Source organism: Dermacentor silvarum, chromosome 5, assembly GCF_013339745.2.
Source record: "Dermacentor silvarum isolate Dsil-2018 chromosome 5, BIME_Dsil_1.4, whole genome shotgun sequence".
In the NCBI taxonomy this organism is placed as follows: Eukaryota; Metazoa; Arthropoda; class Arachnida; order Ixodida; family Ixodidae; genus Dermacentor; species Dermacentor silvarum.
The window spans coordinates 183724486-183740977 of NC_051158.1; the positions used below are offsets into that span (position 1 = coordinate 183724486).

The 16492-nt window shown below is 47.6% G+C and overlaps 1 protein-coding gene across 1 annotated transcript in view; it reads left to right on the top strand.

Moving 5' to 3' along the window:
* The window catches only part of LOC119454629 (microtubule-associated serine/threonine-protein kinase 2), a 171700-nt gene that overhangs the window by 85275 nt on the left and 69933 nt on the right, over positions 1-16492 (top strand). Inside the window, exons 3-4 of the mRNA XM_037716508.1 lie at positions 5904-5974; positions 7731-7847. Of these exons, the coding sequence (XP_037572436.1) occupies positions 5904-5974; positions 7731-7847 (188 nt within the window). The remainder of the gene's footprint in view (positions 1-5903; positions 5975-7730; positions 7848-16492) is intronic.

The following is a 16492-nucleotide window of genomic DNA, read 5'->3' on the forward strand; positions in this document are numbered from 1 at the left end:
GCAGAAAGGGTCCAAGCGCAATGGCACATACACCTGTGTACTAGCGAAGCTGAGCCTGGTTAAGTCTAGCTAAGAATGGTTTTGACTAATTGCCTATCGATAGGCAATTGATAGCCAATCAATAGCTAGTCAATAATCAATCAATAATCAATAAATTCCCGTAAATGCTGGGGATGACTTTAGCCTAGCCCAAATACGTGGCCAATATCTTACGATAGCCAATCGACAGCCAATCAATAGCTAATCGATAAAGGATCAATAATAAATAAATTCTGGGAAATGCTGGGGATGACTTGGTAGTGCTTAGCCTAGCCCAAAATCCAGGACTAGCTAGGTGCCCATCATCTCTGCTGTCTCTTTAGCATTGCGCCGCCAGTGGAAGCTACGCTAGTTTTTCTTTTCCGCAAAAACGAACATTGTTTCCGCGCAAGAAAAAATAAATTATAAATAGAACCACTCCTCAAACCATTTCCATGTTACCGCGTTTGCGATCGCACTATTACCAGTTTCGATGCTATGGCATTATTTTAGCGCCAAAGCCAGTTACTTTTGTGCTTCACTGCATAAAACAGCGTTTTCCTCAAAACGTTAACTGGAACGCCCATGCATTTCGTCGGACACTTTTAAAATTAATATCTCGAAACTGGTTTAGTCCTGAGAATTCGTTCCAAATGGACACGCCTTGCGAACTCGGCGGCTATAATTCGTAGATTGAAAGATGTGCCATAAAATAGTTAAATAAAACGTTAATTAGCGTAATTATGTTAATTATGAGTTTTGATTTCTCGTGGAAGTAATGGCCGCCTCATCGAGTAGTTTAGATCAAGGATTATAATTGAGCTATCTGCCATAGGCAATCTTTAAAGATTTGGTTCAGCTAAATTGAAACACCCTGTATATTTGCATGCTAAATGACATTATAGAACCATATCGTACAAATCAAGGTAAGTGCATGCGCACCACCAGAAAAATAGTAGCACAGGCAATGAATGGGCCGGATTATTGATGTTCCCGTGGGAGAAACAAAGATTTCGGCCTATTATTGCTTATATACTGCAGCTTATTAAACCTCTAGAAGGTGAGGCTGACAGATACGGTACAATCTGTAAGTAAAAAAAAAAGAATTTTTTTTCTTACAGGCCGGGCCTGGTTATGCACACGCGGGCCCTAGCTAAGCTTAGTAATGAACGCCCGGGCCCGGGCTCAGTAACACGGGCCCGGGTCGGGCCCGGGCTTAGAACCACGGGCCCGGGCCGGGCCCGGGCTGATCTCGGTCATGTACGCCCGTGCCCGGGCCGGGCTCGGGCTTTGTATTACGGGCCCGGGCTGGGCTCGGGCCTCGTAAAGCGGGCCCGGGCCGGGCTTGGGCCGAAAAATCAGGCCCGTGCAGTGCTCTACTTCGTATAGCTATCCACTAATATGCTATTGCAATCTATGCTTCACCCTCGCACGCTCTCACTCGCACATAGTACTTAGTGCGCGCGGCGACGATTTTATCACCCGTGTACTTTATACGAGACCTCAATGCGACGGTGACGCCGACGGCAGAAATGCGCCTGGAGTGTCGATTAGATTGCTATCACAATAAATTATAACAGCGCTTTGCTTATCTCCACGTCATAGCCAGTGAGCGATAAAGATGAACACAAAATACCGGGGACGTTATAATCACCAATACAGCTCAAGCTTCAAGAAAACAAGATGCGCTCGTGCAGGGATATCGTTAAAGCGAGCAACAGAGCTATATTTGATGACGGCGGACGGAAGATAACGCCAATACTGTAGAAGTGTTTCAGAAAAAGACCTTAAACCAAACTTATTCGTTATCAGGTGGGATAGGGAGTATTGAAATTTAAGGTCAGACCGCAAAAACAAAGCAACGTCACCGTCTTTTTCATTTCATTGTCATATATGCTACCATGCAATCATATTCACCAGCAATAAGTTACGAATGGGCTGAAATCAGTGAAAGAAAATTTGGAAACTTGTCAATTAAGCTTCTGGCATTAACACTTAAAACTGGTGTTCTTGTGGTTGGTTCCTGAGGCGTCAGGGGGTGGAAGTGGTGACGTCGGAAGGAACCTTTGTTGGGAGAGAAAACTTTAGTGAGGATGTTAGTATCATCTACCCAATTGTACCTAACTTTATCAGTAACTGCGTGGTCAAAGCTTAAGTGAACGACGGAGCGATTATTCCGAAAGGGCTTTGTTGCATCCCATATCTTTTTTCTGATTGATCGTATGCGCACTGAAAAATACTCAGAAATACGAAAGTCAGAACCTTTCAGTTGGTGGTCATTTTAAGGACGTTTGCTTTTTCGCGATCGTCGAGCAGTTTCAAGATAATGGGGCGGGAGCGATCGGCAGGTCTTCGACTGTGGCACCTTTCAATGCTCTGACATTCCATTTCAAGCTTTTCTTTGAACTACGTGGCAATCTTAGTCAAGTGTAAGTCTCGTCTTCAGAGCGATTTCAGTCTTTATGGAATCTTAAGGTTCCCTAGGCAAAAAGTCGCCTGCACGAAACTGTAAGCCAGCCCGCTAAATTTGGACAAGATTGGGAAGTAAGCTTGGAACATAGGCTGCCCGTACGCAGGCTTGGTTACAATCCTTATCGCACTGCGTCAACATGGCTGCCGTGCGGCTGGTTCGACTCGAAGTGATTGACGAGCTCCTGATGCGCCGCGAACGTGTGTACCGCGTTCGCACGAGCATCTTCGAAGTGTTCGACGAAGACGAGCTTCAGAGGCGATTCCGGTTTGGTCGCGCGGGCATCGCGTACCTCGCCGAGCTGCTCCGAGACGAAGTTGAGCCTACGTCTTGGTGCTCTCAAGGTAGTTTTGTGAACTGGGTATGTACCAAAATTGGCATAGTATGACAACAGTGTATGGCGAACATAAATGATAGGTCATGACATGAATGTCATAATATGTGTGTCATGTAGGTCATGAAACAACTGCCTACGTCTTAGTGCTCTCATGGGTGAACAAAACCCCAAAGCGACAAATAATCAAGAAATAATGATGGCAATGGGAGTAAGTATGGTTATGATAGTAACTATAGTGATAGTAGAATACAATAATGACTCAATAATGACCATGGCTCAGCAAAAAATGACAATGACTCAACGAAAAAAGATTGACACAGAGCCCACATCCGAACCCATTCCATTGGTTATTCAGAGTGAAGGAAACACTAAAGGATGATGGTAGAAGTCACAGTCATGAGCATGACTCAGAAAAAATAAGAATAACTCTGCAAAAAATGATCAACACTCAAAAACCACGGAAATGGGTTCGGACGTTGGCACAAAGTGAAGGAAACACTAAATGAAGTTGGTTGACATCATAGTCATGCGCATCACTCTGCAAAAATGGCAATGTCTGAGCGAAAAAAAAGATTAAAATTCATAAACCACTGAAGAAGTAAACTTTATTGAAAGAGCCGGCAGTTTGGTTTTAGTGGCCTCAGGTGTCGGAAAAACCACTGAAATGTGTTCCGACATGTTAGGCCTGCCAATGAATGTTCATGCTTTTCTCGGCACAACGGAATAAAATTTACAGAATAATGCTGCTCTGCGCTCGCCGATCAGATGTATCAAGTCCAATTTCTCGTCTTCCGTCCAGTGCTGACTTCTGATACGCTTAGTTGCAGGCTGGCTGCCCAAGCTTGCCGTTCGGTGCTCGGGAAAGCGTTTGCGAAAATTGCGGTGTCTTGCCACATGTTTACATCAGACGACGGCCACCGATTGGTCAGTGCGAAGCAATATGGTCATCGTGACCGAGTTCGGCCCGTTCCCCATGTCATTCCTCTGTCGGCGGCAAAACTTACAGCCTCGGTTCTAAAAAGTACTTACCGTCTTCATTAAGTATGGACTATAATTCATTCTTGTCGGTTCGTAAAAGCGCACTACTGTGGCAGGGAAGTCCAGTCTTAGTTTAGGTTAAACATAAGATGGCGTTCTGATTTAGGTCTGGACTTGGAGGCTCGCGTTAGTGCACGCGTGCTATGGCAGGTGTCTCAGTAAAGCCATACAGCAGGAAGTTGTTACGAGGAGATCGGTTTTCTAAATTATCATTACGCGAAGCAAGTTCCTTGGGTTTGATTTGTAGCTAGTGATGTTCGCTATTCCCTTGACAACTGTTTGCGGTAGAAGAAAGTGGGGCTGGGAGTGATTACAATGCGGAGACACGTGTCTCTATATCAAACCTTGAATTAACAACATCACGGAAGTCCCTGATGTCTGCTATTTCTTGTGCTATACGTTGTTGACCCTTAATTCTGTCGTGTCCACTGCCGGAGCGGTGATGCGAGTGAAATACTGACGCCAGGCCGATGTAGCACGTACCCAAAAAGCCCCGTGTTTATTAGACAGCCGCTTTTTATCCGTTTTCGTCAGTGACATCACAGAGCCTGTGCGCACGAGTGATTGGTCAGATCAGAGATAACACTACATCTTCCTTTTTTTAACAACACATAGAAAACAAATGAATCACGAAACAATCAAACAGTATGAATCATATAAATAGAATCAGTATGAATCGCGAATCGCCACAACACCAAACTGCAGTATTAATTAAATTAAATTATGGGGTTTTACGTGCCAAAACCACGATCTGATTATGAGGCACGCCGTAGTGGGGGACTCCGAAAATTTGGACTACCTGGGGTTCTTTAACGTGAACCTAAATCTATGTACACGGGTGTTTTCGAATTTCGCCCCCATCGAAATGCGGCCACCGTTACCTGGATTTGATCCCCCGACCTTGTGCTCAGTAGCCTAACACCATAGCCACTGAGCAACCACGGCGGGCACCGAACTGCAGTATGCAGGTCTCACCTGTAGCCTTATCGCTGTGCCTTATTTTTCGACCGTAGCATGTCATATAACCACCCGTCCTCATATGAGGCAGCAGCCGGCGTTGAAGTAAGCGCAGAAGGCTCTGCCGAGGCCTTGTGTTCCTCAGATTGGCATGCCGCGTCCGGAATCGCAGGAAAGTCATAGGACGTGTCATGCGCGCCAGTTCGCTCGCTATACCGGACCAACGCACATCTGTTTCTCTCTAGTTCAACCCCGCCTTCTGTCCGCACCCGATAAGACCAAGGCCGCGTGGCTGGACTCAACACTTTTGCTAGATTTTTGATGTATTTTATCGATACCCGGGTTTCCCGGGGCGAGTAGCGGTAGCTGCGTTACCGCATGCCCACGGTCGTAGTCGAGTTTTTGCGTATTCCGCACTGTCATGTCATTGTATCGGAGGCTCCTGAGACCACTCGTCATTGACGGTACTAGCTTTTTTGGGTGCACGGGAAGCGTAGAGCGCAACCGTCTGCCCATCAATAGTTGGGCTGGGCTTGTACCCAACGGACCTGGGGAGTCCCTATGAGCTAGGAGAGCCAAGTAAGGGTCAACCGATTTTTCGAACATCCGTTTTACTGTCTGCACTGTACGTTCGGCCGCTCCATTTGACTGCGGGTACCCGGGGCTGGACGTACGTGACGTGATGGAATCCAGAAATTGTCGGAAACAATGCAAATTCTGCAGAAGCGAATTGAGGACCGTTGTCTGTTAGGACAAGTTCTGAAATCCCGTGCCTAGCAAATATACTGAAAAAAATATGAAAGGTTGCCAGGATGGATTAAGACGCCTCCAATATTTAAATCACTGCTGGTATATCTTAGAGACAATAAGAAGCGGTAATTCGGTGACGAATACTTCTTTCAGCGTCCGTCAGGTCAGTCATTCCGTGGTGTCTTGAATACTGATGTCAGCAAAACTATAGTACTAGCAAGTATGTTTCTATTCGGCCTAAGTTTTGTTCGAATTATTTCAAGCAACCTGCTTCCAGAACAAAATGCGCATAGAAATTCATTCCTAAAACAACTGTCTCCTCTTCTTTTTCAGTATGCTCATATTGCCCGGAGGACGACTGAAGGTCATAGACTTCGACACGACGAAAGTTTGCCATGGACTCTGTGAGTCCGTCCTTCTTGTATGCCAGAAGTGTTTTACCCTGCTTGACATGGTTGCCACAAACAGCGCCAGTTACAACTTCCTTCGGGGTTACGTGCATTTTTATTTTGGAATTTTATTCAAAGATTTGGCGCTTCGTCGTAGCTTGAAATTGGTAACAATATTGTCCTTTTTTTCTTTGTCGGCGTCCCTGGTTCGCTGGTTAGTGTTTGATATTGCAGAAGCGGTTTTTCTCGATATCTCCCCCAAACAACTTCTCCACAAAAACAACCCTTATCCCCACATGGTGGTATCCGACCTGCCCACTTGAGACGGAACGAGTAGCCGTTTCTAAACAGTTTGCTCACTTCACAAGGTTTTCGCTGTGTTTCATCTCGTGTCTGCTGCAATGTTCGGGACTTTGCACGGCGCTCTTCATATTGATTCTCCATATGAAAGGAAGAAGGCCTATGGCCTTACGTATGGTGGGCCCTATAGAGAAGGGAAGTTTGTGGGTGCCTCTTGTCCCACCACAGCAATGGGGAAATAGTCAAGCACTCGGCTCTGCTTTGCGAGGTAGACTAGTGCCGGGTACAAATCGGTAAAATAGGCACTAGCGCGCTCCCACCCTACGCTCGTCGAAAACATGGGAGTTGCACGCGTGTGAAGGAAACCCACTTGTGGGCCCAGCCATGTACAGCCACAGGTAGACCATTCGCGGTGCTAGTGGGAGACGTTCTGAATTACAGACTTCCCCGGGTACCTACCGGTAAAATAGATTCAAGCGCGCTCTTCATCCTAGTGTTCCGCCGTTTCACGAGGACCTCAAGACTTGGGACCGGCACGCTTTCTTTTGAACCATAGTCGTGGCCTCACGGTAGAGCAACTTCCCCCTATGCAAGATTTATTGGGTTCAAATCCCTGCGCGAGCCAAAACGCACTGGTTTTTCTTTAGAGTTGAGATGATCCCCGGCCCGCTGCAGGGCTACTTGTGGGACTTCACATCTCGAAGGGAAGCCCTATAGAAATTTCTAGGCGTAATCTCTGGGGGCCCCTTGTCCAATCACAGACGGCTTTCTGTAGACAATCGGCCAAGGCTGTGTGAGGCAGGCAAGAACTGTCGTCGGGCACCTACTGGTAAAATAGGCACAAGCGCGCTCCAGTCCCGGTGATCGACCATCACGGGGCAGAATCCTTATCCAGATATGTCAGTATTATGTAATCTTCGCTGTAAATGCATTTCCAACTATTAATTTCACATTGCAATGCTTCAGTACAGTTATGCTTGTGCTGATAAGTAGGCCTAGTTATGTAGTACACTTGGGCCGTAGCTAGCTTACAGTGCAATCATTACCATTAACGCAGTGTTCGTAGAATAACTCCGCAATTAGTGATAGTGAGCGTAAGTGGATCCCGGCCATACCTTGTCGGCGTGAAGCTGTGCTGTTCGCCTATGAACGGAGAGCAATTTACGCGCTACAGTTCTACAGTACAACCACCGTTTGGTAGATGTGACACACTCTAGTTAGGTCAATAACTGATTGAATAGTTTAACCTACCCAAGGAATGCAAGTATTGCAGATTTTGTCTCGCAGTGCGCTCAATTCTGTCTTGCTACTTGAAGTTATTAACGTGCACTGCGAACACGAGCGTTTTTCATAGCGCCGCCATCCCCGCCCCTACGAAGAATCGCACCCACGACCTCGTTCCCGGAGCGATGCGTCATAGCCGCTGAGCTTCTCCAGAATTTTTTGTGCGTTATGTGCTTTCTATTTGCAGTCTCCAAGCGAGTGGTGCGTGGTTTCTTCAGAAAGACTCCTTTTGAGTTCAACGACGCTGAGTCTGCGGGCACGGTGCCTTACATGGCTCCCGAAGTGCTCAGGCAGCGCCCGTACGGTGAGTCATTCATGCATTTCTCCTGGGGGAAAAAAGCCGGCAGATCCCACGCCCTGTGGGTAATCGATGATATGCGAAGCAGAGTGCGGGGAGCCGACCTATAGTTAACGAAACGACCATGAGAGCACAACGACGCAGGCGGCTGTTACATAACCGACATGACCTATCATTTACGTCCGAACCAATTTCAGTGGCTTTTGTCTGTTAATCTCGTTTCACTGCGTCATTTGCTGAGTCATGCTAATGACTATGATTTCTACCGTCATCCTTTGGTGTTTCCTTCATTTAGTGCCTACGTTCGAATCTATTCCAATCGTTTTTAGAGTGTTAATCATTTTTCGCTGAGTCATTGTCATTTTTGCGGAGTCATGCTCATGACTTACCGTCACCCTTTAGTGTTTCCTTCCCTTAGTAGCCACGTCAGAACCCATTTGAGTAGTTTTTAAGTGTTATTCTTTTTTCGCTGAGTCATTGTCATGTTTGCCGAGTCATGCTCATGAATATGACTTCTACCGTCATCCTTGAGTGTTTCCTTCACTTAGTACCATGTCCGAACCCATTCCAGTTATATACCAAGTTAAATAAATGATCATGAGAGCACCAAGACGAAGGCGGCTGTTTCATGACCTACATGACACTCATGTCATGATATTCATATCATGACCTACCTTTTACGTTTTTCATACACTCTTATCATACTATGCCAATTTTGGTACCTACCAAGTTAACGAAAAGACCATGAGAGCACCAAGATGTAGTCGGCTAGATAGATAGATATTGTCAAAGTGGCAAATGTTCACCGAGAAATGTTAAACATCTACCGGCGATTACGATACTCCCTAATGCAAAATTTTAGCACAGCTGTATGCGTGTTTTCTGTCTCGTGCGGCAAAAGGAGCGAAGTGTAGCACGACTGCCTCGCTAATCGGGAGATCGCGAGAGGCAGCGCGTGGGTGACGCATGGGACCGATTCCCAGCCGCCGCTGACCCAGACGACGCGTGCTACTCCGTCGCCATCTCGTAGCCATCGTAGCCGCAATACATAGCTACCCACGTCTTCTATGCATTCTTTTAACTGAGGGTCCCGTTGCAGTCATTCAATTTGGGACCTTTGCCGGCATACTATTTGCACAGTGCTTGCTGGATAAATAATAAATTGGAAAACTCGTGATACATGCAGTTATCCCCCATTCATACCAAGTGAAATTTTGTTCAAGTTGACCGTGAAATATAAAGACAAACGTTAACACTTGAATACAAAGCTGCCTAAGTGGAAAAACTCTGAAACTGGCTACCGCTCTAGTTAACGCGTACAAACAAAGCGGGGTACAGAAAACACGAAGCGCTACTTACAACTCATTTATTCCTGAACAGAACATGCGCTAATACACAAGACAGTACGGCATGCGCACTTTCAGTGCGCACTGCTATCCTCGTGAGCAATTTCTTTCTTGGAAAGTGGAAGGGAAGGCCTGCATAAGCAATCCGCACTTAAATCTCTTATCTTCATGGCTTCGGTGATTTCCCCAGTGAAATTGTCCTAGGTCCGGCCTACTACTAACCATGCGAATAAATACGGCTTGTAAAGGCAATTCCAGCAGTGCATGGCAAGATGACCGTCGTTTCTTTTATTATTATTATTTATAGTTGGGCAATTTCAGACGTTCATTTAGGCACCGCCCTCTTTGACCAACCTAACATGACATTGAGATCTGATAGAAAACAGTCTGTTCACACTAGACGTATTTATCTTTATGCTTAGTAGTGCATCCTGGGGGCTTCTCTCTGCTGTGATCTGTTATCTTGCTCAGGCGTGAAAGCTTCGTTCAAGGAACGTTCGTTCAAGGAATGTCCGTTCAAGGAACGGACATTCCGCATATAATAACAGAAATCGCATATAAAGGCACCAGAGGAAAGAGTGCCTTCATAATTAATATCTACAGCTCCCGTAGTCATAAAAGAGCAACGTTCGACAAATTATTTCAAGAGGCAGCAAAAATGGCCAAGGGGAGCCCTCTAGTGATAGTTGGGGATTTTAACGCCAGACACTCAAGCTGGGGGTATCCAAGCCAGGACAATAAAGGCAAGAATATCACAGGACAAATAGAAGCACTCGGCATGACACTTCTAACAGACCCTGCTATCCCAACAAGAACAGGAAATAGTATCTCCTCGGACACAAGTCCGGACCTAACCATAACCAAAAATTGTCCAAATGCGGAGTGGTGCAACACCCTCGAAAATCTAGGAAGTGACCATTATATTATAAGCACCACAATTCGCACGGGTGTAATCCGCAAACAAATAGGTACAGCTAAAATAACAGACTGGCGGGCATATAGAGAATCGCTTAAAGAACTAGCCACTGACATAAATGATTTAGACAAGTGGTGCGAAGTCATACGGAATCTCAAGCAGAAACATACCAAAGCCGTCACCAGGACGGAAAAAACACCTGAAGTGGACCCTCACCTACTGCACCTGTGGGATGCAAGAAGAAGCCTGACGAAAAGATGGAAGCGACAGAAACGCAACAGGAAGCTCAAAATGAAAATCAAAGAAATAACACAGCAGGCCGAGGAATACGCTAACCAACTTGCAACAGCCAACTGGGAACGCTTCTGCGGATCACTAAATGGAACCCTAGGGACAGCAAAAACGTGGAACATCCTGAGAGGAATGATTGACCCACTCAAAACCAGACGCGAAGGACAAAAGAACTTGGAGAGACTGCTACACTCGTACCCAGGCACAAAAGAACAACTCCTTCAGGCCGTCCATAACAAATGCTTCGGTGACAATGCCCCGATACCCCCCTACCAAGCTGACTACAGCGGTCACCCGCACCCAGGAATGGATGAACTCTTCACGGAAGCAGAAGTTAGAGCAGCAATCGCCAGTGCAAAACGGAACACAGCGGCAGGGGCGGATCAAATATGAAACGCCATGATTAGAAATATGAATGATGAAGCCATAATAGCCCTCACGAACTTCATAAATGACCATTGGGTCAAAGGAACGATACCACAGCAATGGAAACACGCTGTGATAATCATGATCCCAAAACCAGGGAAGAAATTGAATTTGGAAAACCTTAGGCCCATCTCTCTTACATCATGTCTAGGAAAACTGTTCGAGAGATTAGTAAACACTCGACTCCAACGTCATCTTGAAGAAACCAACTTAATGCCTGACACCATGTTTGGTTTCAGATCACATCTTTCAACACAGGACATTCTCCTGCTTTTAAAAGAGGAAGTGTTAACCAACGTCCCCAAGGCAGGAGAAAACATTGTCATGGCTGTCGACATAAGAGGGGCCTTTGACAACGTAAGTCACAAAGGCATACTCGATGGACTAGCAGAGACCAACTGCGGTCAAAGAACGTACCAGTACATCCGAAGCTTCCTCAACCAGAGAACAGCAGTCATCAAAGTAGGGGATGATGAATCCAAAGTCATCCATCCTCCTAACAAAGGAACGCCACAGGGTGCAGTAATCTCGCCTACACTCTTCAACATAGCCATGATTGGACTAGCCAAACAACTCCAAGAAATTCCCGACATCCGTCATTCCTTATACGCGGATGATATAACACTATGGATAACCAAGGGCAGCTTGGGAGAAAAGGAGGAGAAGCTCCAACGGGCAGCCAATATCATAGAAAAATATATCAAACAAAGAGGACTCCAGTGCTCAGCGGAGAAATCAGAACTAATTCGCCTCACAAAAAACAAAAAACAAAGAACTGACCCGAGTCTCAAACTCGAGATCAGGCTGGAAGGGAAAATTATTCCGGAGAGGTCAATAGTTAGAGTGTTGGGGATGTGGCTACAATCGAATGACAGATGTCTCCACACTTTAAACAAAATCAGAAAAACGACGCAGCAGATTAACCGGATGATATCCCGTGTGGCTCATAATCGGGGAATGTGAACAACAAAGTAAAAATGCAGAGCACTTTATTGACTCAGTAAATTTTTATTTTGAATGCTATTTCCACTCGTTAAGTGGCTCGACCCTCGCGTTCGCAGCCTTGTATATGTTTTTGTAGCACTAGGTGCGTTGTCTGCGAATTTACGTGAATCAATCAGATCATACTTTAATCTGGCGGAGAAAAAAAACAAGGAAAGCCTACGTTGTAGATGCACTGTACTGAAACACAATTAGACAGAGTCTAAATTTGCATATATTTGTAAACAAGGATGCCTAAATTGGCGATTGAAAAATTGACATCATTATAATGACGCCGAATAAAGCAATACAAATGGCATGTTCCGTGTGAAAACATGATCAGCGTTAGCCTTGTGGGTCAACAATTTCTGTTTAATGAAAAAAAAAAGCTTCTGGTGGCCGTGTATTATCGTATTCCTGAAAGCAAGTAACCAGTGTATCTAAATTTACATTCGCGCCAAAATTATTCGCTCGAGTTCCATCACTGTAGGTACATCCGAATGACTATACGGGATTCAAAAGTGAGATTAAATGGCGGGCTGCGGCGTGAACGGTAGTGTTCACCTATGCCTTCGCCTTAGTATGTTGCCGCACACTTTAAAGCACGAGCATGGTGCTCAACCGATTTGCTTTTCTACAACTTCATCCCTAAATGTTAGCCGGGGTTCTGCCACTCCCGGTGGTTGTTGCCAGCCTGATCCTTCCCTATTTTCCTAACTGTCGATTGTATGGTTTGTTTTCAACCAAATATTCACATAATAATTTGTGGGTGTTCGGCTAGTAATGAAATGTTTATTTCTCTCACAGTTAAATTATCAAGCAACCAGCAAGAAGGGATGCAGGGCTGAAACCTGGTTTGATGCAGCTTGAAGACCACCCGGAGGCCATTGATCACATGACAGTATCTTCACAATAATCGAGAACTAGAGCTAGCTTCGTATAGGCAAAAGGGCTAATGGGTTGAAAAGAACCGGGCTGGCCAAAGTATGGTACTTTCGGGCTCGGGCCAGGCCCGGACCTGAAAAACCGGCCCGTGCAGTGCTCTACTTCAGATAGTCTGATCAGGAGATTCCCATATTGTCCCGTGGTAGTAACGCTGAAGTAAACAGTCGTAAAACTGTGTATGACGAAACTGATTCTTTACTGGGCGAAGATGTGCCCACCAAAGCAAGCCACACTCGAAGCACAACGAAAGCGGCCAACACAGTCGGCGATAGTCGAAATCTGATCAGCGGCGAAACGCGTCGGCTGTTATACATGAGTCATCGATGGCCTCAGAATAATCCCTGGTACCCGCATGTCTTTCAGAAAGTTCTAGATAATTCGCGTCGCTCATACAATCAGATTACATGAGCGTCGGTGACAAGAGACAACAGATAGAAGCATCGATAACGTTCGAGGAACTTCCGATGCATGCAGGCGCGTCCTCTGCCTAGCGATAACGTTTAACATTTGTTAGCCGGTGGAAAGCGGTCACCGGGTAAAGATAAACATGTATACGTGTCAATACCCTCCCCTTAAAAAGCATCGTCCTGATGCTACAGACAAGAAAGCGAAAACCACGCGTACAGACAGAGAGAGAAAAAGAACAAAAACAAACAATAATAAAGTAACAAAGTGCCGAAGTTCGTCAGCGGGCGTAGAAAGGCTTAAGACACACCACGAGGATGACTTCAGGTCGTGCCCGACGCCGCTGTGATTGCGAAATGCCGTCTGGCACGACCTCATAGTCCAGTGCGCCAATACGTCGGATGATCTTATATGGTCCCAAATAACGACGCAACAGTTTCTATCTAAGTCCTCGGCGTATCGGAGTCCAGACCTAAACCCGGTCGCCGACTGGTACTCGACGTATCGTCGTCGAAGATTGTAGTGTCGGCTGTCGGTCTTCTGCTGCTTCTTGATGCGCACGTGGGTGAGCTGTCGACCTTCTTCGGCACGCTGCAAATAGGTGGCAACGTCGAGATTTTCTTCGTCGGTGACGTCCGGTAGCATGGCGTCAAGCGTCGTTGCCGGAATCCTTCCGTAGACCAGGTTGAACGGCGCCACGTGCGTCGCTTCTTGCGCGGCCGTGTTGTATGCGAAGGTCACGTGCGGAAGGATGGCATCCCACATCTTGTGTTCGACGTCGACGTACATTGCCAGCATATCGGCGATGGTCTTGTTTAGGCGCTCGGTGATGCCATTCGTCTGCGGTTGGTAGGTGGTGGTCCGGCGATGGCTTGTGTGGCTATATCGCAGGATGGCTTGAGTTAGTACAGCCGTGAAGGCCGTACCTCTGTCGGTGATGAGGACTTCTGCGGCACCGTGACGCAGGAGGGTGTTCTCAACGATGAATCGGGCTACCTCGGCGGCCCTGCCTTTGGGCAAGGCTTATGTTTCGCCGTAGCGGGTGAGGTAGTCCGTGTGATGATGTGGATAGTGGCGTGTGGCGGTGCCAAAACAAAATGCGTGACAAGGCAGCTTGAAGTGTTCGTGATTGTATGGCAGCACCAAGAAGGGCATTGGTGATGATGATAATGGAAGACCACCACGTGCCATGAACAAAGAAGTGGACGAGAGCACGCAGAGCGTGAGAGCGAGCGGCAGCTTCGATCGCAAGCTCGCAAAACGGTGGCTCTAGGCTCGGGTACCGGCGACCGGGTGTCCAGCTACCGTGCGGACCTGGTCGGAGATCCAGCTCGTGGCTGGGCTTTCCTGCGCGCCAGCGGCCTGCTGTGATAGCGGCCTGGTGCAGTGCTTCCTGCTTGGACCGGGACGCCTGAGCTACCAGCCTGCTGAGCGAGCCCGAGGACTGGCGACCGGGCGTCCTGCTACCGTGCAGACCTGGTCATGGATCCCGCTCGTGGCTCTGCTCTCCTGTGCACCAGCGGCCTGCTGTGATAGCGGCCTGGTGCAGTGCTTCCTGCTGGCCACCGGGGCGCCTGAGCTACCTGTCCGCCGACCGAGCCCGACGTTATAGCGGCCGAGGCGTTACAGGCCAGGCGTTACTGGCCAGCTACAGCAGTGGCCTGGTGTTCTACCGGCCTGCTGTTTTCTTCCTGCTGCCACGTCGCGACAAGGTGCGGCGCGACAGCAGCGACCTAGCCACAACGACGCTCCACCGTCACAACCACCGTCACGGGCACCGCAACGACGAGGCACTAGGGCGAGTGGTGACGCATGAGGGCTAGGCACATACTTATATAGGACAAACGATTCGCGGACTCTAGTCCACGTACATGTAAATCGTCTGTATGTAAATAGTCTGTATCGTGCTAGCGTGTCTGTTAAAGTCTGTGTTTCGTGTAGCAAGCTCCCGTCAGCCGTGTCATTATTAAAGGATCCTGGGCCCAACTGGAAACCGGCGAGGTTGTCGTTGTCGTTTCCATCACAGTCCGTAGCCACGACGATCCATTTATTCCCGGACTTCGACGTCGGAAAAAGCCCTAGTTAGTTCATCCCGATCAGCTGGAATGGTCGGCGAGGTGGCTCGATCGGCTATAGAAGTCCGGCTGGCCTGGTCGGCGGTGTTTTGCGTCGCTGACAGTCTCGGCATGTCCTTGTAATGGGCGACGTCGGCAGAGAGGCGAGACCAGTAGTATTTTAACACGAAAGTGTTTTATGCCGGGGTCCACCAAGACTTCACTGACGTATTTCCGTCACGGAAATACGTCACACGAACATACACGAACATAATACAAAGAAAGAAACCAGAAGAAAAAGTTCCACAAACATGCAAAATTTGGAAATCGAACCCACGACCTCTCGGTCCGCGACGATAGATCGCCGAGCGTTTAACCCATTGCGCCACAAACGCATTTGCAGAGAGCTACACAGACGCGCCTTATATATCTAACACTCCTCCGTGTACCCGCGCTCTTGCTCGGGGCGGTGCCGCCGCCTACGAGCAGAAAAGAGAAGTACTGCATTATGACACTAACGCGCACCGACAGTGAACGCTTCGGTGGTCTCAGCACTACGACGCCTCGATGCCAGCATTCGAAGGGACGCTGGCATCAAGAAGCACTACCAACGCCACCTAGGTGGCGTTCACCGTACTCAGCACAGCGGAGCGTGGCCTCCGCAATTAGCTCTGAAAATGTTTCTGAAGTTGATCGCGGAGGATGCAATTACGACGCGCTGTACGCGCTGATTTGACTCGGTGACGATTCAGTTACGTGCTTTGTCTTGCGCGTTGTATTAGTGTGTCAGTTACGTGCTTCGTCTTTCGCGTTGTGCTAGCGTGTGCAGCGTAGTACAGCTTCCATATGCACGACGGTTGCTCATGGTCATCGACGTTGGTAGTCGTGATGGAGGAGACGTGCCACCAGGCGTCAGCGTGGGTGCATCAACGCCTAAGGGCGCTTTAGCCACAAAACACCAATAGACATTATATATCAATGTGCAATAAACATTACACTACTTCTGTGAAGACACGTTTCACTTTCGTGTTCTATACCGATTCCTATATAAGAGGGATCAACCACATTTTTTTTCTTGTATCCTCACAAGCGTGCGGGAAAAACCGACGTGTCCAGCCGTTGGGTCGTCATGGAGAGCTTGCAGAACCTCTGGACGCAATGCTGAGGGTGCCACGAGGAGGTAGTTGGCTCGGAGAGGCGAGAAGTTCTTCTTTAGGAGAATGTCGTTTTGCAAGAAAAACGACGCCAATCCTCGCCTGAACACCTTGCGCACAATGACGCTCTGGC